This window comes from Diabrotica virgifera, chromosome 6, assembly GCF_917563875.1.
Source record: "Diabrotica virgifera virgifera chromosome 6, PGI_DIABVI_V3a".
Classification (NCBI taxonomy): Eukaryota; Metazoa; Arthropoda; class Insecta; order Coleoptera; family Chrysomelidae; genus Diabrotica; species Diabrotica virgifera.
In genome coordinates this window covers 30,604,135-30,629,078 of record NC_065448.1, presented here as the reverse complement: position 1 = coordinate 30,629,078, position 24,944 = coordinate 30,604,135, and the positions used below count along the sequence as shown (strand labels likewise).

General features: G+C 34.0%; 1 protein-coding gene across 1 annotated transcript in view; it reads right to left on the bottom strand.

The window, feature by feature from the left end:
* The window catches only part of LOC114330381 (uncharacterized), a 69,617-nt gene that overhangs the window by 4,153 nt on the left and 40,520 nt on the right, over positions 1-24,944 (bottom strand). Inside the window, exons 4-8 of the mRNA XM_028279722.2 lie at positions 17,960-18,039; positions 13,893-14,131; positions 10,729-11,052; positions 8,740-8,940; positions 1,580-1,767 (exon numbers count right to left, since the gene is read on the bottom strand). Coding sequence (XP_028135523.1) covers positions 1,580-1,767; positions 8,740-8,940; positions 10,729-11,052; positions 13,893-14,131; positions 17,960-18,039 — 1,032 coding nt within the window. The remainder of the gene's footprint in view (positions 1-1,579; positions 1,768-8,739; positions 8,941-10,728; positions 11,053-13,892; positions 14,132-17,959; positions 18,040-24,944) is intronic.

Genomic DNA, 24,944 nt, shown 5'->3' with positions numbered 1-24,944 from the left:
TGAGTGGGAGGATAACTCAAATATTATTATATTAGTTATTTTCAAGCAATTTCTGAAAAAAATATGAGTCACCTCTCAACGTCCAAATATACTAATATTTTTACAGATGCGCCACTTAATAAATTAAATTCAGAAATACTATACCTTTGTCTAAATCATCAAGTAAGCATGAAACGTTATAAACAGTTTATTAATTTTGGTAATAAATATCAATTCCGTGGCTTCGAGTCACAGAAATGTCAATGCTTCAACAGTTTTGTTCCCTGTTGTCCAAACTCTAGATATGCCCATCAATATTTGTTGAGCTACTCCATGGTGGAGTGTATGTACGTTGTACAATCTTAGATAGACAGAAATAGCGAAAATATAGACATTTTATATGGGAAGAGACAAGGAAAGATTAAAAGCAGGAACAATCCTGGCAAAGAAAGCACGGAAAAGAGGTCTAAAAATTAACGAAGAAAAAACAAAATATCTACTCTGCTCTACAAGAGAAGATAACAGGACGAGAGAAATTAAAATAGAAAACTACGCTTTTGAAAGAGTCCAACTATTTAAATATTTGGGAGTGGTAGTGAATGGCCAATATAAGAGAAGTGAAGAAGTAACGGAGCGAATACTAGCAGGCAACAAAACATACTGGAGATATCATAGGCTAATGAAAGACAAAAACTTATCCATAAATGCAAAACTGAAAATATACAGAGTTGCAATCAGACTAGTAGTTACGTACGCAGCTGAGACAATGTGCCTCACAGAAAAAGATGAAGAAAAATTGAAAATATTCGAAAGGAAAATCCTCCGACGGATTATGGGCCCGATAAGAATGGACAACGGAGAAAAGAATGAACCATGAACTAAGAGAAGTAATAAAGGGAGAAAATATATTTAGATTTATTAAAGCGCAGCGACTGAGATGGCTGGGACACATAGAGAGAAGGAAAAACGACCTACTGATTAAGAAGATCACCAGATCGAAACCAGAAACTGAAAGACCAAGGGGAAGACCCAGAGAGAGATGGGAGGACCAGGTCATGAGATATATCAAAATTCTGAAAGAGAAACTACAGGGCACATATCGAAATGAGTGTAAGAAAATTGTAACGAAAGCCAAGTCATACAACGAACTTTGACAACACACAAATGGAATGCGGAGTGATTCACAGCAATAAGCGAATCAGAAAGCTCTAAGCAAGAGCGGCAAACATTCCATCCCGAATGAAAAGCCCTGATGATGATTTTTAAGAGATGGGCCAGGTAAATTGTTTTTATAAAAAAAGTTCAAAATTTTAGTAATAAAAAATTGTTTAAAAATTACTAGGATGAGTAAGAAGATATACAGCCACAAATGTTATCGAAAATTGGACCTCTAGGTTAGACCACATTCGAACCAACTGCCATTTGCCAGAATTCATATTTTTTACATAAATAGAAATAGCAAAAGATTATCTTTCGAATAAAGTCATTTTGATATCAATTCTCAAACTTGTTACCTCTAAAAAACACCCGTTACTTGTAGTGACTCGATTCCATTGAATTATTATAAAAAATATACAGAATTTATACGAATTTATATTACCTGACAAAAGCGAATACGGTATCATTGCTGACTGCATACATGTCACAATTACCCCTCATGATCGAAGGCGATTCCCTAATTTGAAGAAGCTGGTGATCTATAGTATCATTTAATTTCACCAAACTTGCTCCTGGAAGAAGACTTGTCACGATACTGACGACGTCTGGAGGAAGAGAAGAACTTGTTTCCTATAAAATAAAACAGTTATTACAATGGAAAGTTAGGCTGTAAATAAGAGAAGGAGCGAAATGGAAATGTAAGATGGCGATGAACGATCTTAGAATCCGCATACATGAATTTCTGTATCAATAAAATACAAGTTATTTTAAAATATGTGTACAATTATACCCCACTAAATTAATAAATAAAAAATAAAACAGAGGTGTGCACGCTGCTCTGCTGAGGAAGCCTATAAGGCAGAAACAGCTGACCAGAGATTGTGCATTTCTCTGAATCGAAAACAAGCGAAAACCATCTGTTACTTTTCTATCTCTACTCAGATTTGAGTACTAGGAAGTTTGTTTCTGTCCTTTTCCTAGACGAATGAAAACGGAATGTGATTGCATATAGTAGAGTCCTTTTTGTTTTCTATATTCGTCGTCTTCTGTCTTATAAATTGTAAAGTCGCAGATTAAGGATGTACCAGAAAAAGCTTCCAACAAGAAAAGTTTCAGATTTAAATAACTAATTACCATTTTAATTTTTATTATAATGGTGAATTCTGTATCTGACATCTGAGACTTTTCAGTTTGTTGAAAAAATAAAACGTTTAAGGATTAACAGCAACCCCAATACAATTAAAACCAAAAACTTTTGTTTTTAAAATAGTTTTTGAAGTCCAGTGTGTGTCCTATTTGTAAGGTTTATTCGTCTTGTAATTTCTTCGCTTGTTTTGTTGGTAGTCACTAGTGTGTCGAGGTATGTGAAGGTGTCAAAGCGTTCAAAGATATCAACGCTTGGTTTTATCTTCGTTGATGACTAGAGTAAGCTCGGTATGTTTTTTGGTCAGAACGTTTGCGTTTATAAAAAATGAGCTGAAAACTATCTTGATATTGCAGTTCCCATCATATGGATAGCCCATGCATAAACAACCCAAAAACTCAGGAAATATCAATAGATACATATTATATTTCGTCATTTTTATTGGCATTACATATCAAAAAGTTTTTGAAGTTATACTTCTTTAGGCGCGAGGGTGAAATTTTATTATTCTGGGCGCATGCGCACACAGGCAGTATGTAGTTCGTTGCTAATCTTTCAAGATATGTATGTATCAGCGCAAATAAGTCATTAAAAGAATATATTAGTGTTTTTAGTAAATATATTTATTATAATTTTTGTGTCTTTGGATTTGTCTTCCTCGAGAGTAAACCGTTGTCCTAGGTGAGCGACGGGAAACGACGCGACGCGATGCGTTGCGATGCGATGCGACCAGTAATTCACGCGACGTGTGGCTTATGTAGTGTCGCATCGCGTCGCTTTCCATCGCTCAATCTACGACAAACGTCACGATGTCAATTCATTCCTATTATTGGAAGTATATATAAGTATGGGGAAGTATGCGGCAGTGTTACTAGAAAATTCATATTTTAAATACTTAGCTTTAAAAAAATACCACAAACGAAGAAGAACGACAACAAATATCATATATTTAGAGCGAAATAAATTTGGAGAGTTTCATCATTTATATTCGAAATTAAGAAATAATCCACGTTGGTTTAAAGAGTATTGTGGCTTATTACCAAGCACCTTTGATTATATTATTGCAGCTGTTAAACCCAGTATTCAACTGTCAGTAAGTAATTTTCAAAAACCAATTTCTATTGAGGAGAGGCTGTTACTGACTTTAAGGTATGTTAATGATAAAACACTGGTACTATATAGTTATTATTAATTTTTATTTATTAATGCCCGGTTGCACCAACAGATGTTAGACTTAAGTCGAGAATATTATAAGAATTAATATAATATAATTATAATATATTACAATAAGAATACCATAATATAATAATATATATATAATTGATAATATTTTAAGAATCTAAAATTATGATGCAACGTAAGTGATACGCAAGGAGGCCCTATCTATAAGTAGAGCTTAGCTAAGCTGGAGCTTAAGATCTGTTGGTGCAACCAGGCATTAATAAACTATTGCGTAGCACAATTTAATTTGAAAAAAGCAATGGTGCTTGACGAAGTCTGGGATGATGGTGATGATTAAGGTTGCGAAGTCTGGGATGATGATGATTGTTGTTGTGGCTCGAATTTTGCTAATTTATTGAAAAGAATTTCTTGTACGTTTGTCCGAAACAGAAGTTTATTTAGTGGTGGCAATTTTTTTAAATATGGTGATATAGATTTGAACCAATTCAGATCATCGTCATCCTGAACGTCCATGTCCTTCTTTAAGAACTTAATTTTCTCTCTCTCAAGATTCATAAATACTTCTGAAATATCAGTGGGGTTTCTCTTCTTTTTTTCAACAGCTTCAGATTGATTATGACGGGTTTGTGGACGCGACGTACCAACTGACTGGTTAATCTGGGACATTCCAGGTGTTAAATTATCATTTTCAGTTGGTTCCATGGCATCTTGTTCTAGAGCAAATTGACCTTCAGTAGCATGAGCGACCGAATTGCTGTCATCTTTATGTTGTGTCTCAGTTTGATTTTCTGTAATAGTATCTGTATTACCCGATACTACTGTGGAATCTGACAAAACGTACATAATTGTGTCATCGTCAAGCATATCTGTTTCATCTAAAAATATCCTAGGAACGCTTGTGGCACTTGCACGTGGCTTTATAACTACTTCTAAAAATTTCATCGCCTCAAAATATGGCCAATCACCCCTGTACTCCCCCCACCATTTTCAGCGTCAGCACCAGATCGTCTTTTAGGGATTTTTTTCAATTCTCTAGCAAAAGAATCACGTAGATTTTTCCACTTTTTTTGGGCATCTGCACCTGTAATAGAAAAAAATACTAATAGAGATTTATTTTAGGTACTTGGTAACTGGTACGCCATTTAAAAAACTAGCATTTAGTTTTCGCATATCAAAAACAGCAGTAGCCAATATTGTAAAACAAGTTTGCGTTACTATATGGGAGACTTTAGTGCAAAAACATATGCCAGTACCAACAGAGGACAAATTTCTGCATATAGCTAATGATTTTTGGCAGAAGTGGCAATTTCCAAACTGCATTGGTTGCATAGATGGGAAGCATATCCGCATTAAGAAACCGAAAAAAAGCGGTTCCATATATTACAATTACAAAGGATTTTTTCCCATTATTTTATTAGCCATTACAGACGCCAATTACAGATTTATTATGGTTGATATTGGTGCTTATGGTAAAGATAATGATGCCGGAGTATTTGATACAGGTTTGTTCCGTCGTGCGATTGAATGTGGAAAAATAAAAGTACCAGCAAAAGATTTTTTGCCAAGTTCCAATATTAAAGCTCCGTTCGTATTGCTTGGCGACTCTGCATTTCCATTAAAAACTTATCTCTTAAAACCATTTCCAGACGCAAACACTGTTTCGGGAGATGATAAAGACCGTTTTAATTACAGATTGTCACGTGCCAGAATGGTTGTGGAGTGTTCCTTTGGATCTATAGCGTCAAAATTTGGAATACTTAGCAGACCTATAGCTACTGATGTCGATGATGCAATTCACATTGTAAAAGCTATAACTATAATTCATAACATTGCACGTGACCTTGAAGCTCCCTCTAATCAAACTTCATACTCAACTACTTTTCAGAGACAACAATCTCTTCGAATATCACGGCGCTATAATGCCTCAACACGAGAAGCTTTGCAGACAAGAGATTTATTTTTAAATTTTTTTAAACACAACTAGATAAGTTAGTGGATTTCACCTTTATTACGAATATTAGTTAAACTTTCAATTAAGTACTTACTAGTGCACCCAAGTCCATCAGCAACACGCTTCCAAGCTCTTCTTGCCAATAAACGATTTCTGTAATCTTTATGTTTTTTATTACACAATAGTTTTTGTTCTCGCACTGCATTAATAAGGAGTTCTAGATCCATGTTTTTATAAAACTAGAACACTACTATTTGCTTTATAAACTCACTTCTTCACTCACAATGTGTCGTGTCCAACGAACTGTCAATACTGACATACTGTCGTGTCTCGTCGCGAACAAAACAAGTTCGCATTTCGTCGCGTCTTGTCGTAGACTGATTAACCCGAAAACGTAGGCCACACACATATACAACCATTTACTTGATATTTTCGCGTCGCGTCGTGTCGCGTTTGTCGCTCACGTAGGACAACGGGTAAGATAATAAAGTATCTATTAGAACATTTTTATCCTTCACTTGATCTATTTGTCACCGTGATGTGTAATTATATCCGAGACGTCACCTAGACCGGGCTTGATAGCTTCGTTGGTAGAGCATTGGACCAGAGATCGAGAGATCCCGGTTCAAATCCCGGACGATTTATATTTTTTTTATAATTTTTGGTATTGTTTTAATAACATTTTTTGAAAGTGGTAGGTAAGTATTAAAGTTAGTTTAATATTTAAATAAAATACAAATAAACTGTGAAGTATATTTATTTCGTTGAAATTATACAGTGAGGACGTTTGAGTTTGAATAAATTCATTATCTCGAGAATGGCTGAATTTGGAAAAAAATCCTGAGACAGGTCGATTTTAATTTTTAAATTAGGATTTTTTGGCATATATATCATACAAGTGACGTCATCCATCTGGGCGTGATGACGTAATCGATGATTTTTTAATGAGAGTAGGGGTTGTGTAATAGCTCATTTGAAAGGCTGTTCAATTCCCTATTCACTAATATAAACAATAACCTATTTAAAAAAATTAATAACCATTTTCAATTTCCTATTTATTTACAACCTATTTATTTATAAGGGGGGCCCAAAATATTTTTTTTTGATTAAATTATTTCACACAAAAAGAAGAATGAAAGCAATTTATTTAATTCAAAATACATTTTACTGCTGTCAGAAAACAGGCAAAAATATTTATTTCACAAATAAACATTGCTTTTCGTTTAAATTCAATTTTAAACCTAATAAGAGACAGAAGGTGGCAGCTTTAACATTGAATTTAAGCGAGAAGCAACGTTTATTTGTGAAATCAACATTTCTTTCTGTTTCCTGACAGCATGTATGGCATTTTAAATTAAATGAATTACATACCTTCTTCTTTTTGTCTCAATTAATTTAATTTAAAATTATTTTTTTTGACACCCTGTATAAAGAATTATATTAACGTTTATATTACTAAATAGAGAATTAAATATCCTTTCAAATGAGCTATCACACAACCCCTACTTTCATTTAAAAAAAAAACATGGATTACGTCATCACGTCCAGATGGATGACGTCACTATTATGAGATATATGTACGCCAAAAAGTCATAATTTAAAAATAAAAATCGACCTGTCTCAGGATTTCTCTCTAGATTCGCCCATTCTCGAGATAATGAATTTATTCCAACTCAAACGTCCTCACTGTTTAATAGAAGTATAACTTCTTATGTGGGTATAAAGTACACACACATTCTTTTTTTTTATTCGCGAAACAATGGTAAGGGCCAAGCGGGGATTTTTGCAGTTACTCGAGCGCGTCAGATTATCACATGGGGAGAAACCTTGTACGCTGTAAATGTACCTCTACCATATTGGCTCTTAATAAAGGGGACAATGTTAAGGGGGGGGGGGTCCGAAAAAAAATCTATCTTTAGAAAAACTCGAAATCGTCAGATTAAAATAATATAAGTCAAGTACATACTTGACTTTGAGTATACTCAGAGTATACTCATACTCTGAGTATACTTAAAAAATCTGACGATTTAAGTGGGGCGTGAGGAAATGGGCGAGTCACAAAATTTCACAAAAAAGCGAATATTTCGCGAAATGAACGTCAATCGAAAAACTAAAAAATACGTGTTCAATATTTTTCAAACATCTATCGAATGACAAACACGACTTCCCACGAAAAGTGGTGGGGAGTAAATTTAAATTTTTAAATAGGAACCCCACGATATTTCGCGAACTGAACGTCAGATAAAAAAAAAAGAATGTGTGTACTTTGTACGCACGTAAGAAGTTATTCTTCTATTATATAATATCAACGAAGTAAATATACTTAACAGGTTATTTGTATTTCATTTAAATATTAAACTAACTTTCTTATCTACCACTTTCAAAAATTTTTTATTAAAACAACCAAAAATTAAAAAAAAAAATATGATTCGTCCAGGATTAGAACCCGCGACCTTCCGTTCTCTGACCCACCGCTTTACCAACTACTCCAGCGAGCCACTTAAATTGACACGTAAGTTTCGGATATAATTACACAACACGGTGACAAATAGACATATAAAAATGTTATACCTAGGTATATAATATTTTATTATCTTACTACAGAGAAAGACAAATCCAAAAATTATAATAAATAATACATTTACTAAAAACACTAATATATTCTTTTAATGACTTATTTGCGCTGATACATAATATACATACATAATACTTATCTTGAAAGATTAGCAACTAAACGCCATACTGTCTGTGTGCGCATGCGCGCAGATTTATGAAATTTTACTCTCAACCGCGCCAAAAGAAGAATAACTTCAAAAACTGCAAAATACATGTATTCAATATTTTTGAAAAATCTATCGAATGGTGTCAAACACGACCCCCCACGAAAGGGGGGTGGTGGTTACTTTAAAATCTTAAATAAGAGCCCCCAATCTTTATTGCAGATTTGGATTCTTTGCGTAAAAATAAGAAACTTTTCTTCGAGACATTTTTTCGAATTATGTATAGATGGCGCTATAATCGGAACAAACGTTTAATGGGAATGGAAAATTAAATTAAAAAATGGAAAGTCCCCACTTTATGGAAAACTTAACTTTTTTGGTTTTAGGACCTACTCTTCACAACCCAATAGGTCCCCATAAAGCTCGAGTAACTGCAAATTTAGCATACTTTCCTCCCCTACTATACCAATTCTTTAACATGATAAGCGATATTCTGATTAGCTTTTGTTACAACTGCGTCTAAAACTTTAAATAAACGATGTTGTCCATGATTCTTTTTGTTTCAATAAGTTCAATAAAATTCATTTTTTATCGAAGTAACTTACCTTCCATAGGGGCCATTTGACATTATCAATTTTAAATGTATGATTTAACCGGTTCACGATGGTTGTAACGTTGGGTTTGGAGAACACATTTGTCATAAGAGGTAGATCCACCACTAAGCTGTCGTTGACTTGGTAAGATTGAATTTTGCCTAATTCTTCAGCCACCATTAAAAGGCCGTCCACTGTATTATTCCTTACCACCTGAAAAGTGTACAATGATTTAAAGTAATTCAGTAAAATTATAAAATAGTTATCATCGCACATTAAACATATAGGTTCCAACGGTTGGAAAAAGTCAGTTCTTTATAGATTTCAAACAGGCTCATGACAATTAATCGTCAAACTCCATGGAATGCAATGGTCGAGCTGGGCGTACCCAAGAAACTAACTGCGGTAACGCAAATGTTTGTAAGTAACTCTTTTGCACAAGTTAGAATAGGGGGCAAAATATCAAAGGCTTTCTGCGTAAATTCTGAACTGAAACAGGGAGATCCATTGTTCCCATTGTTGTTTAACTTGGTCTTAGAATATGTCATGCGAAAAATTTATCCAAAAATCAAACCGGACATAACTGATCGAGGAGCAAAAATCGTATTCGCCTTTGCCGATGATGTAGAATGTAGATGCAGTGGCACAATCAACATAAGAAGTTGAGGATATTTTCTCGAACTTCGAAGAAGCTGTATTAAATATTGGTTTAAAAATACATGAAGACAAAACAAAATACATGGTCATCTCATAACAAGAACGACGGCGAATAAGGCAAAATATTACTATAAACAAAAGACTAAGTTTTCAATCTAATAGCATATAAAATAATATTAAAAATATTACTCTACATCCCACCAGATTGAAAACAATGGGAACCTTCTCTGGTTACCCCTCCGAGGCTTCTAAAATTTGCAAGCCATAACGGATGCTGAGACTAAAGAAGATGAAGGAATTTTACAATTTATAATTCACATCCCATCTGCTCAGCGCTGTAAAGTTCCAACGAGAATGGTTCCCTTCGTACTCCAATCAGAGTAAATATGTAAATAAAAAATGAATAACCATTTTCAATGTCGTTGCAACACGAAACTACAGCCGCACCATTATTCCAGTTCAATCAGAGAGTGCAGTAAGCACCTCTACCGGTTTCGAAACTTATTAGTTTCTCATCAGGAGGCATATATGCTGCTCTCTCTGACCCAACCAGGACAAACCCTGGCATGCAGTTACGGATTGCAACGAACGAAATGGCAGGGAGCACTTAGTCTCTTGCTAGCAGTTGTCGCTAGGGCATCCCTGCCATTTCGTTCGTTGCAATCCGCGACTGCACGCCGGGGTTTGTCCTAGTTGGGTCAGAGAGAGCAGCATATGTGCCTCCTGATGAGAGACTAATAAGTTTCGAAACCGGTAGAGGTGCTTGCTGCACTCTCTGATTGAACTAGAATATGATGCGGCTGTAGTTTCGTGTTGCAACGAAATTGAAAATGGTTATTCATTTTTGAAATACTATAAACGATCATAACTTCGAAGTGGTTAAATAATTTAAATATCTACGAGCAACAGTCAATAATGACAACAAAATAGATCGAGAAGTTAAAAAGCGAATAATGGCAGGAAACAGATCTTTCTTTGCAATGCAACATCTAATGAAGTCAAAATTTCTCTCACGAGGTGTAAAATCCAGATATATCCATAATACGAGGAGCAGTCGCGCTTGGAAGCGAAACATGGACGCTAATAAAAAGAGAAGTAAATAAATTGCTTGTATGGGAACGTAAAACCCTTCGAGTGATATATGGAAGATCAAAGGAAGACAAGGAGTTGGGCGAAAGAAGTTCTTCTGGCTGCGAAATTTACAATAATGGTTTGACATCAAGGAGGCCAGGACAATTATTATAAGATTAGCACAAGATATAGAAGAATTCCAGTTGATCGTCGCCAACTTCCGATAACTAGAGGGCCACGAAGAAAAATAATCCATTATTGAAATATACAAACCTCCTTCCAATTCAACAGCAGCTTGCCAAGATCCAACAAATTCATAGTTTTGGTAGGAGTGAAGAACCCAGGATCTCCAATCACGACACCATCCTTGTTTCCAATTTTGCCTTCGCTTTCAAATTTGGGATCTACCAGCAATAACGGAGCATTTCGAATTCTAATTCCTGACGCACCATGTCCTATGAATTTCTTTATAACCTTAGAGAATTCATCTATAACTGCCTCTTTTCGGAAATTGAGATGGGGAACACCTAATGGAGCATAGTAGAATAGTTTGCGAACGTTTGAATATTCCCATGACGAGTTCTTGTTTAGATAGTTCTGAAAATAAACAAAAAAAAAAAAAATAATAAAAAACTCTAACATCGAAGTAAAAAACTCCTTATAGTCTGGGCAGGTAATCGGAGAATAGGCCATTTTTGGGAAAAGTTATTTACCAGCAATTTTATTGCTGGAATCGAATCTTATGATTGTATATATTAATAATATAGGTATGCAAAGTCTGCAGATAGTGTGCTACCTTTTTTATAAACAAAATGGCGCCCGAAAATCGGGGTTTTTTTTTTCAATTTTTGCTCTTTAACTGTAAAAATTTTAATTTTACACCAAAAACAGCCAAATAAAAATTCACCGTAATTAAATTCTGCATAGAGACGTGTTTTTCCCGATTTACTTCGACGAAAATTTTCCCCGGAAAATGCGGGTTTTTCCAACAAAATTTTTAATTTTCAACTAAAATTTTAGATAATATATTAGAAATATCAATAATTAAATAACTTGGTAATATAAAAGCTCTTTTCGTATAGATTATAATTCCAGAAGCCGATGATTGAATGAACAGTTTAGCAACAATTGAATTGTTAATTAAAAATTTACGGTCGCTATAATAACCACAATAATTATGATACATAATAATAACTATTATTTTTGTATAAAAGACACTGTACCTATCTAATGTACTTTACAGAATTGAAATTGGACTATTTAAGCGGCCTCAGGAATATTTTAAAATTATAAACAATATTTTGGCTTATAAACAAATAGAATATCTCGGGAAATATTAAATTAAATTAAATCATGAAAAGGTATTGGAAAAAAAGCGGCAGGACGCTTCTTTTAAAAGAAAAAAACGTTTAATTGTGATGAGTGGTTTCTGAGATACAATCGATCAAAGTTCAAACAGGATCATAATTTTTGAACCATCACCTTTTTATTTTTGTCCTCTTGCTCCACACCAATTTTTATATCTTTAAAATACTTATAACATATATTATTATAATAAAAACTATCGATATTACATGTGAAAATTGCCAAAAATAGCAAAATTTCAATAAAAATTAGGTTGGAGAAAATGTAATCTCAAAGTTCAAAATCGGTAGGTATACGTTAAAAAAATGCATTTTCTCGACTTCCCATGGAGCAATTTTCTTCATTATTTTTTTGTTCCCAAGTAACTCGAGTAGAGCCATCTAACTAACGCATTATTAAATGTCAAAGTTGCTTTTGTTTTGTTATAATAAATTTATTTATTTATTATAACAAAATTTTTTAATTTGTTTAAATAAATATTGTTTAAATAATTATACTGCTTTCAAATTATAATATTTGTGTTTTTAACGTTAAAAAGTACACTTGTAGTAAGTTTATCTAAAAAAAGTCTACAACTGAAAAAAATATGTAGTTTTCTTTTCTTATAAATAAATTAATCAGAGTTTGTTAAAATAGAAATGAAATGGCTGACTTGCGTCATTAAGTCATTATATACAACAGTATTAGATATTAATTTTAAAGTCAAAAGGCAGATATCGAGCACTGAATTTAATTAAATCTTGCCCAAGTATACTTTCGCTCACAAGAGCATCCTCAGGAGCATTTCGTCAATAAAAAGAAGGTATCCTCGAATGTCATTTAATTAATATAAATAATTTTGGTAGCAAACTTAAATTAACATCTAAGTAAACACTTAACAAGGGACAAAACAGATAAATTAAATTGCCAGTAGGTTCTACATTTTACAGGTTTGGTAAAATGTAGAACCTACTGGCAATTTAATTTATCTGTTTTGTCCCTTGTTCAGTGTTTAGTTAGATGTCAATTTAAGTATGCCACCAAAATTATTTATATTAATTAAATGACATTCGAGGATACCTTCTTTTTATTGACGAAATGCTCCTGAGGATGCTCTTGTGAGCGAAAGTATACTTGGGCAAGATTTAATTAAATTCAGTGCTCGATATCTGCCTTTTGACTTTAAAATTCATTTATTCGAGCATTCAACCATTTCCTAAGTATTAGATATGGTTCGTACAATATAAATACCGGTGCACATCATCCGCGTTGTGCCAAGTGACATCACATGATACCAACCCAAAATATATGCCATAGGTCTATTCGTCTTTAGAATGATTTAGCCAATACACTGGAATTACAACCACTATGGAGCGTTTCAAGTTTAGAATAGAACATTGCGGAGATAGCCCCATGTATTTCTTATGAACGATAGAAGCGCGCCGATGCCACGCCGTACTGACTAGAATGAATCGTATATCGGCAGTCGAGTATCCACCCGTACGCGAGAGGTTTGGCAACGCTGGTCTCCGTAAGCGTAACGTTCTATTCTTAACTTGAAATAAAGATTAGACATATTTTAGTATATACGCATAGAAATAATATTTGAAGATTTCTATTAATCTAAACTTAAAGAAATACACCTTAACTTGGTTCATTTAATCTTTATAAGTAGATTATAAAGCTTTTTTATGAAGCACACTTGTCCGGATCACATGACACGGCGATCGAATGAGGTGACATTTTGGCATAAATTGGTATCACTTATTTGACATTTGCGGTGTTGACACTTCAGATATATTTTTATTATTTACTTTACCGTAAGATTATTACTTAATTCTTGTTTGCTGTTTCTAATGATTTTACTTATTTAAATTGAATATTAATTTGCTGTACTGTACAATCTATTTCTCAAATAATTATGTAATATGTTATATATTTGATTTAAAATGAATTCAGGAATTTTTTTGTAATTTGGTAACAAAGTCAATTTAGATCTCCGAGGTAGATAATGACGTGCAACGGTATTTATACTGTAGCAACCATATAATGATGTACTTAAAATACATAAAATATCTTTGTTTTTAACTTACCCAATTATTAGGAGGTGTCAACTTTACTCCGTTTTCATATGAAGGAGGTTGCCAAATATAGTAATCACTGAAGGTCTCACTCGAATTTTCACTCTCTGCATACCAAAGATCTGTAGCTGCTGGATCCAAATCTACAATAATCTTCGTGCCTAATTCTTTACCTTTTTTGATCAGTTGTATGGTGTTGTGAGTTTCATCAAATGGTTTATATGAGTCCTCTGGCCATACGATTATAACGCCTGAAAATATAATTTTCAATGTTAATTTATGAATTATTTAAATATAAAATGAAAATTCTTGGTTCAGAGTAGACCATAGAGCAGCGGTGCTCAAACGGTCGATCGCGATCGACCGGTCGATCGCCAAAGGTTTTGAAGTCGATCGTGATTCACGGAAAAGATACACATGGAAAAGATGGAGATTGCGCTAACTTGTGCCATGCACTTCATCCAAGTAAAATTAAAATGAAAAACATATTTAATTACAACTCTCTGTAGTTACAACGTTTTATCAAATTGAAATGTGAAATAAAGTTTTTTATTTTCAAATTTACTTTTAACGGGCCGTCGATCGCTGGACACTTGCAGTTTATGTGGTAGATCCCATGCAGTGTAAGTCTGAGCACCACTGCCATAGAGTATGGAGCCTCTCTGATGATCCCTAAAGAGGGCGAAACGTATGCAAATGGATGCTGGTTTAAGTTTTCACTTTCCAGGGTCGATGCAATTGACTGGTAATAACAATTATGAAAAATGTCAAAATGAAAAAAAAATTCCTATGCAGCCGGAACATAAATATAAACTTAAGAACAAGAATGTTAAGGTGCTATGTTTTCTCCGTTCTGCTGTACGGCATGGAAGCTTGGACACTGAAAAAGATAAACATCAAAAACATTGGGGCATTCGAGATGTGGTGTTACAGGAGAATATGGAAAATATCATGGACAGAAAGAGTAACAAATCAAGATCTTTTGCTGAAGATGGGGAAAGGATGCGAAGTCATAAAAACCATACAAACGAGAAAACTGGAATATCTAGGCCACATAATGAGAGGAGAAAAGTACTCTCTGCTAAGACTCATAATCCAAGGAAAAATCTCGGGAAAGAGAAATGTGGAACCTAGGAGGATTTCCTGGTTGCGAAATTTAAGGGAGTGGTATGGGTGCAGTTCAATACAGTTGTTCAGAGCTGCAGCCAACAACGTTAAGATTGCTGTGATGGTAGCCAGCCTCCGATAGGAGACGGTACTGCAAGAAGAAGAACAATTATCAAGCAAACAATAGCCCAACCAAAAGGGACTGGTTGACCTCTGACGAGATCTTTGGTTCTCACAAGGTCAGATGGGCTATTGAAACTTTTGAACCTTATAAAACTGCGGGATCGGATGGTATAATTCCTAAGCTTCTCCAGGAGGGTCTGGAAATAATCATGGGTCCCCTGATCACAATATTTAGAGCTAGCCATGCTCTGGGATACATTCCCAAAGCTTGGAGAAGGGCAAGGGTGGCGTTTATTCCCAAATCAGGAAAAACAGATTACACCTTAGCAAAATCCTACATGCCTATTATAAGTCTGACCTCATTCATGTTGAAAACCATGGAAAAAATCTTGAATGAACACATCAAGAAAAACAATCTAAATAAAAATCCACTACACCAACGACAATGGGCGTATCAGGCAGGGAAATCAGGTGAAGTCGCCCTGCATAATCTAGTGTCGGAACTCGAAAGGAGTCTGCACCAGAAAGAGGTCGCCCTTGCTGCATTTTTAGATATAGACGGTGCATTTGATAATACCTCAATCGAGTCTACACAAAGCGTACTGGTGAGGAAGAAAATCAACAACACAACAAGCAAGTGGATTATTCAGATGCTTCAGAGCAGAATAATATCCACAGTATGAAGATGTCATAAATCTGAAGGCAACTAAGGGATGCCCTCAAGGCGGTGTATTGTCACAGTCATTATGGAATATAGTTGTCAATGATCTGATTCATATACTAAGCGCCCAAGGAATCTGGGTCCAGGGTTTCGTAGATGATATTGTAATCGTAACTAGGGGAAAATTTCCCAGCACTGTTGCGGATCAGATGCGATATGCCCTTCATTACATAGAGAACTGGTGTCTGAAAGAGAACCTCTCCATCAACCCTTCTAAAACTAAACTAGTAGCCTTTACAAATAAGAGGAAGCTTACTGGACTGAGTGAGCTGAAATTATTTGGAGAGGTACTGGAAAGAACCAATGAGGTTAAGTATCTAGGGATAACCCTGGATTCGAAACTCAATTGGAATACTCATATTACCAATATAACCAATAGGGTTAAGCGACTCTTCTGGAAATACAGACGAGTTGTAGGTAAAACCAAAGGTAATCTGTTGGTTATACACATCAGTGATACGACCGACAGCCACTTATGGGTCAGTTTTCTGGTGGAGAAAGACGGCTTTACAATCTTGTGTGACCACTCTCACCACGCTACAAAGACAAGCGCTTCTAAATATAACAGGAGCCATGAATAGTACAGGAACGGCTTCATTAGAGGCTATCACAGGTCTCCCTCCGCTGGAATTATATATTTCGGCGGTAGCTTTTCTGACCATCCTGAGACTCAAAGCAAACAATACTTGTGAGGCCGAATTATGTATTGAAACACTATGGGGACTATACTTGAGGAATTCATCTTTATGATGAACTCGGATAAGATGACACCAGAACTAATCTTCACTGAGAAGATTAACACAATTATACCATCTACAGAACAAAAAGTCCCAAATATTAATGGGGAGTTAATATGGGTCACTGATGGATCTAAAACTGCCCATGGTACTGGATCAGGAGTCTTTGGGCAAAAATGTCTTCTTCTTGTTCTTCTTATACTTGTTGTAGATCTGTCGATCTGTTAATTCCGACGTTGAAGTATTTCTTGAGAGGTAGACTGCCAGCTATCTCTCCATCTTTTTGGTGGTCTCCCCGATGGACGCTTGCCTGCTGGTTTTCCTTCTAGAGCAATTCTTGGTAGTCTGTGCTCCTCCATTCTTTTTACATGACTGAACCATTCTCTTCGTCTTTGCCTGCCCCATCTAACTGCATCTTACCATCTTGCACGCCACATTGTTCCCTGATGATGTTGTTTCGTATTTTATCTCTTCTTGTCTTCCCTGCTATTGCTCTTAGTGTTTTAATTTCGGCTGTTCGTAGCATGCTTTTGGTCTTATTTGTGTCTTCTCTTCATTCAATGCCATAGGTCGTAACAGGTCTGATGCAAGTTTTATAAATTCTAACTTTGCTGTCCATTCTCATATATGGGTTATTCCAGACCACATCTCTCAAACATCCGGACAAGACAGCGGCCTTGTTAATTTGTCCTCTTAGGTCTCTGGCTGGGTCATGATAACTTGATAACTCTACGCCTAGATATTTGAACTGGTTTAGCTGTTCTATGGGTTTCCCCTCTACCACTAGCTTGCATCTAATTGGGTCTTTCGCAATGGTAATGCATTTTGTTTTCTGTGTGGATATGTTCATGTTGAGTCGTCGACATGCTTGATAGAATCGATAAAGTTGCCTTTGTAGGTCATCCTCGTCCTCTGCAATCAGGGCTGCGTCATCCGCATAGCACACTATACTGATTCTACTGTGGCCGAGTCTGGGCAAAAATGTAACTATAATAAATCTTACAGCCTAGGTCAACATACAACGATGTTCCAGGCTGAAGTTTTTAGTTTGGTGGCCTGCATTGATGAAATCATTGATGAAAACCCTAAAGCTAAGAGAATCAACATTTACACAGATAGCCAATCGGCTATTCTGGCTGTAAAAAACCCTCTCGCCAAATCAAAACTGGTAAGAAACTGCAAAGATCTCCTCAACAACCTGGCAAAAGACAATAAAGTGTCTTTAATATGGGTGCCGGGTCATGAAGGGGTGCATGGGAACGAACGAGCAGATATGTTAGCGAAACAAGGCTCGAGAGAAACTTTTGAAGGCCCAGAACCTTTCTGTGGCATCACTAAAGATGCTACGAAAAACTATGTTCAGTTATCGTTACCTTAATGTTATCGCTTACCTTTAATATCTTTGTTAAGAGAATTTAAACTTTCAGGTTTAGCATCAGGATCTAATGTCGCCAAAGGTCCCACTTGCCACCTAAAAATAAAAGATTGTATAGTATATAGCGTTTCTTCAGTTCCCGCTTAAATTTTCAATATCGTTTTTGTTTTTGAAAATTTTTTCATCTACTTCTTTAAGAAAGACATCACCCTTTAAAACATAGATAGTCCAGGCAATATCTGTCAAAAATCAAACCACAATGGTGTAACGATACAAATGTTAAATTTCATCTTTTGCAGAAAACATTATCTTTCATTTTACCCTGTAGATTGTAGATAATACGAGTTTTTTGTAGTATCCATTAAAAAACTACGTAGTTAAAAAATTGCTACTTGAAAATATTTTCTACGCATTATAAAGGTCTCCGAGGGAGCACATTTCATATATTTGTTTTTCTTACCCACCAACTTTTTCTTCAATTCAAGCTTATTATCTGTTTATTTGAAGTTTTTTATGTTACGAGAATAGGCACTTAAGTCTGTCCCATTTGGAATAAATAATGCGCAATCTTTTACGTTTTAAGGCGTAATGGAATCGAACCATCTTTATTAGTAATCGCAAAGGTTAACGTTAATAACATGTCAAAACGTAAATAACAGATAACGGTCTATTTCAACACAGGCATCAAGAGAGTTATCGCAAATGTTTTGGGGCGGGGCTTAACGTTATTATGACAACCGACGTTTGGAATTAAATGTAACCTAGAAATTAATGTTTATGAATACTATAAATGTTTTTTATTGAAAAATGAATTTGAATATTGAGCAGGTTGACATGCATTTTAATTTTAATGATTTAACCAACAATAAATATAGATAATCAGTATAAAAATAATGTAAAATATCTGAACAACTAATATCCTAAGCACAAAAAGTAGTCTATTGTAGACAAAATAAGAACACAAGCATTTCTTAATACAGGAAACAAGATGATTTACAATTTTTAGTTTATAAAATTTGTATTCTACAAATTATTTTTATGTTTCATCCCAAATGTCAAATTAGCGTTAACGTTATAACCGTCCCTTATTTCGACCTAAATAGCGTGACACGTTATCCGGTATTAGCGTAACATTCACTCTGCGCTTGCGTACATGTCAAAATAGCGTATTCCGCTATTAGCGTACGGCAAAAATGCCATTGCGATATCTCTCTATTAGTGCAAATACTACAGAGCTTCCGAATCTCAGAATTTCTTCTTCTTAACTCAGGCGAGACTTGTTAGTCTCTGGCACTTGGTCACCTCAGAATTTATTTATTTAAGTAATGGTTAGGTATTATCGGCATTTTAGCAGAGTGGCTTATTGGTTTTTTTTTTATTTGTTGAATATTTATTAACTGAGTGTTGGATATCTCAATGTAATTGACTTAACTAAATGTTTTGTCATATGTTTGAGAGAGTGATATTTTTTCTTAGGCTTGTAAGTGATTCACGGCGATATAAAAAAGTATTATCGATCAAACGACATGTGAAGAAGTCGACTCTAGTTAACTGTGCGGTGTCTGGTGTTATGTCATCTTTTTCACCCGGCATATCTATATAAATAAAAATGAATGTTTGTATGTATGTTCCTTATAGACTCGCAAACTATGCATTTGATCGTATGATGACCTTAATCAAAGTTGTTGTGCATGAACACGGGATGGTTTCTGAAGTGGTACGGTCTACCTAAGTGAAAAGAGGGCTTGCCCCCCCGAAATTTTTTTAAATTTTTTTGGCCAAATTTTTTTTCTTTATACGATGTAGAACCAAAATATACATACAATCCTAAATTTTCACTTTTTTATCTCCAACCGTTAATTTTTAATAGCCATCTAAATATTACCTCTTCTATATAAATAAAAATGAATGTTTGTATGTATGTATGTTCCTTATAGACACGCAAACTATGCAGTTGATCCTATGATGACCTTAATCAAAGTTGTTGTGCATGAACCCGGGATGGTTTCTGAAGTGGTACGGTCTACCTAAGTGAAAAGAGGGCTTGCCCCCCCGAAATTTTTTTAAATTTTTTTGGCCAAATTTTTTTCTTAATTTTATACGATGTAGAACCAAAATATACATACAATCCTAAATTTTCACTTTTTTATCTCCAACCGTTAATTTTTAATAGCCATCTAAATATTACCTCTTCTATATAAATAAAAATGAATGTTTGTATGTATGTATGTTCCTTATAGACACGCAAACTATGCAGTTGATCCTATGATGACCTTAATCAAAGTTGTTGTGCATGAACCCGGGATGGTTTCTGAAGTGGTACGGTCTACCTAAGTAAAAAGGGGGCTTGCCCCCCGAAATTTTTTAAAATTTTTTTGGCCAATTTTTTTTTTCTTAATTTTATACGATGTAGAACCAAAATATACATACAATCCTAAATTTTCACTTTTTTATCTTCAACCGTTATTTTTTAATAGCCATTTAAATATTTAACATCTATATATATAAAATTCTCTTTCTCAGTGTTTCTTGCCATACTCCTCCGAAACGACTTGACCGATTTTTATGAAATTTGGCATGAATTCGCTATCCAACGGTATATAAATCGTCTCTCTAGCTCAATTAGTTTCCGAGATAACAAAACGAGCCCGTAGGACAACACGAGAGCACGAGAGACGACATTAAGCACACGAGAAGAACGAGCGAAAATTGTACTAACATCCGTGAAATTATGAAGTTTTTAATTTTTCGATTACTATTTTTAATGTACAAAAAATATTTCAAAATTTTGCCGAAGGACCATGTCTCTGGTATAATAATAATCAAAATTTTGGCGGAGGCGCATATCTGGTGTAATCAAAATTTTGGCGGATGCTTTTGGTGGAGGCGCATCTCTGGTATAATAATCAAAATTTTGGCGAAGGCGTGTTTCTCTGCTACAATAATAATTTTTTCCCCAAAAAACTGGCGCAAGAACACTTCGCTCTCTGTCTCAATAGGTCCGTCCGTCAGTTTACTCTTTTTAATGCTTTTAAAATTTTACCAAAATGCAGAAGCATAAAATCAAAGGTTACTGTTGATCAAAAAAATTTTCTATAAAATATTTTGTAGAACACCTACGTTTTTTAGAGTTTATACAATTATTACAGAGAAAATCAACTGCCGAAAGGCCACATTTACTCGAAGTCATTTGCTCGAATAAAAAAGAAAATTGTATATCTAAAATATTTATTCACAATAGCACAAAATATAGACATAAGAAAGATAGTATAATAGAACAAATTATATGATATTCCACGTATATAATCGTATATTAATTTATGCTAAAAACATCTTTATTATAAATCTTAAATATGTTTGAGCTTTGGAAATATAAGAAAAATAACGGCAGAAATTTATTTCTGCTCTAGAACAAGAACAAAGTTTAAATGAACTAAAAATTTAACAGTGTGGTCCTTCCCAGAGGCATTTTTCAGTATGTCACAAGTGACCGCAAAAAAGGTAAGTCCGTGATAATACACATTTATATTTATTATACTCTAACATTTAAGTTAATTGTGACAGTTGTCAGAATCCTAATCAGCCAAATATGAAAAGGTTATTGCAGTTTAACCCTTTAATTTGCAATTTGGTATAAAAACAAATCAATGGTGTTTATTGCATTTATAAAATGGTATTTTCTTTGATTTGTATAGTCTTATAAATTGTACAGATTATAGTCGTATATATAATTCGTAAATCATTTTTTGTTCGATTATAGCGCCATCTATCAACAATTAGAATAAATGTTATAACAAACTGTGATCACGGACGTACCTTTTTTTCTGTCACTTCCAACTTAATGCGTTAGAAAGAAATCGAAAAACTGTGATGCACTGAAAGATGCCTCTGAGAACGAGTATCCATAAGTGGCAAACAACCTCAAAATGGTCATAGAAGATATAGAGATAGTGTCGATAGGTTATTGCGTTTAATAAACAATTACATATTATGAACCACAAATTAATATCTGTGATTATATACGTGGAATATCACATAATTTGTCCTATTAAATGCACCTCTGTTATATACCTACAAATTTTGCATTATTGTGAATAAATATTTGGACATATAATTTTCTTTTTTATTCGAGCAATTTGTATTTCGATCAATTTTTATATCGAGCAATTCATTTTCGAGCAGTTGATTTTGAGTTATTGATCTCTAGCAATTGCGTTCGACCGATTGATCTAGAATTAAAATTATGACACATTATCTAAGGTGCAACGAAGTTCACCGGGTCAGCTAGTATGCAATAAAAATTATTATCGATCTAGCTAGAGTGGTCGATGGTCCATTTCACTGGCGCTGTTTTAGCGGGTGTGAAAACCATCATACCGGTAGTTTCCATGTCGGCATGTCTTATATTTCGGTGTGGAAAACACCTCCAGTTTTTTTGGCAAGCAGTTAGGAGTTAACTAAATGTTTTAAGCAGTTATTAATAATGGAAGTATTGTAATGAAACAGTGCAATTAGCAGAATAAAAAAACAAGTTACTTAAGCCAATTTTTTTGTGTGCAAAGTCACTATAACAAGTCATGAATTGCTGAACTTTTCAAATTATATTTGATAATAGAAGAGTCAAAAATGTACCATCAGTATTGTATTTTTTGTGATACCTACCAGTGAAATGAACAGTGCAACGACCTTAACATCTGGACTTTTGGAAGCTGCAGGACAGTTGCAGAGATACAAAGATACAAATTTATTTGTACTTGTGAATACCTCTTATAAATTGTAAAACCAGAAAGAGGTCCACATTAATTTCTCTTTTCGTTTTTTTTTATTTTCAATAAATAGTATTCATTTGTAATATTGTTTGCTTCTTACAGTGAACTCTCTCTATAACGAACACGGATATTACGAGATTTCGCTTATAACGAGGTACACTAGATGTCCCATGAAATTCCTATTGAACTATAACACCTCTATAACGAGGCATATTTCGTTATAACGAGGAAAAATAAAATCGAAGAATATGTTTCTCTGCCTGTTTTTTAGCGCAGTAATGGCTATAAATAACTACTCCAACTGCCTGTATATAGAAATGCCCAACATCTGTGTTATTATCGAGGCCAGTGCTGTAATACACTTCTTTCTTTATATCGACCGATATTGAATATTGTAGGAAATTTACAATTTACGTCTCATTGTTCAGGTCGACAATGACACCTAATAAACTACGCAAGAGGCATCTAAACATTTCAATATTATTGTTGTCTGATATAACGAGGTTATTAGTCCGCCATTTCAGTTCTCGTTATAGAGGGAGTCTAGAATTATCTAACTCCCTTCTCTTTGGTCAAGAAAGAATAAGGTAGGTAATATTTGCTTCATTATTTATTTTTTTTATCCATTATATTATGTCCCAGTTTAGCTCTAGTAGCTATTTTCCCTTTTTTATTCTTTGTCTATTATTTATCATCTATGTATTTCTCAGCTAATAAGAAAATGTAAAGAACCGCTCCCATATCTCTAACCGATTCTGAGCAACAGAGCCTTTGTTAATCCCATATGTGTTGACAACTTCTTCTTTCACCAAGATTGCCACAATGGATATTTCTGATAGGAGTCTACTTTTTGTTGGAATCACTTCAAGATGTACCTTGTATCAATACTCACAATATACGCCAGTCAAACACCTTGCGCTTAATTTTTTATTTAACAAAATTTGAAAAAAATTCAACTTTTTTGCTAATCTACTATTCCAAATTTATGTGATATATTAAAAAATATAAACATACATAGACATATTATTTATACTTTACGATTCCAAGAATTTATTTGTAATTAAAAAAATTGTTAGCGTCTTATGTAATAGATAAAACGGTAATTAAAATACAGTACACACCGTGAATATTTTATATTTAATTCTGTATTTTCCACTGTAAAATATAAAAAGAAATAGATGTGTTTTCCACAAGATGAGATTATTGTCTGCGTGTTTATTGTATATAAATTGCTAGTCAAAAGTTATGAATATACAATTTTTTTTCAAATGAATGTTTGAAACAATTCCACATTTTCAAATCAATTAACACTAGTGTATTTGCTTTATGTCAGAAGTCTATCTTCTTTTTAAGAGGATCGGTACGTATTTTCGGCTGCAATGCTATTCAAATGGGGATTCATTTTTTTCGAATCCTGAGAAAACTAATAAGTATTTTTGAAAAATGTAAACGCAGAATGAAAGATCACGTTATTAGCGAGGGCCGAAAGTCCCTGAGAACTTCTATAATGTTTATTTTAATAAGTTACAGGGGTGAAAAACTAAGAGAAAATTTAGTGATTTTTAATTTCAAATATATCATTCAAAATAAACTTTTTATTTATTCTAAGGGACTTTCGGCCCTCGGTAATAATTTAGTCTTTCATTCTGCGTTTAAATTTTTCAAAAATATTTATTGGTTTTTTCAGGATTCGAAAAAAATAAACACAATGCCGTGGTAATATTTTCCAAATCTATGTTTGTCTTACAACGCACTCAGCCGAATATAATATTGTCAGCATATATTGTCAGTCAGACACTGACAATCAGTGACAATTTTAAATATTTGACATTGCATCGGGAATATGTTGAGTTATTGATTAAATATTATTGATATATAATGTATTTGATAAATAATTGATTTAAGACGTGAACTTAATAAAAAGTTATTTATTGTGTATTATTTGTGGAAGATCCAAGCAGAGAATACATCAGGATAATATATTCTGTGATCCAAGTATTTTGTTGTTAAAGATGTTCAAAATTGTAAGCGTTCCATAACAATATATTATTAAAAAATCACTTTAACACTTTTTCTTTTTTTGATTGAGTATTAGTCTTTGTTGTACAAATAAATTATTACAATCACTGAATACATAGTTAGTGAAAAAATTATCACATTTATTAACTGAATTAATAATTTGCAATTATAAAAATAACAGTTATCCAAGAACATTCAAAACCCATCTCTTTA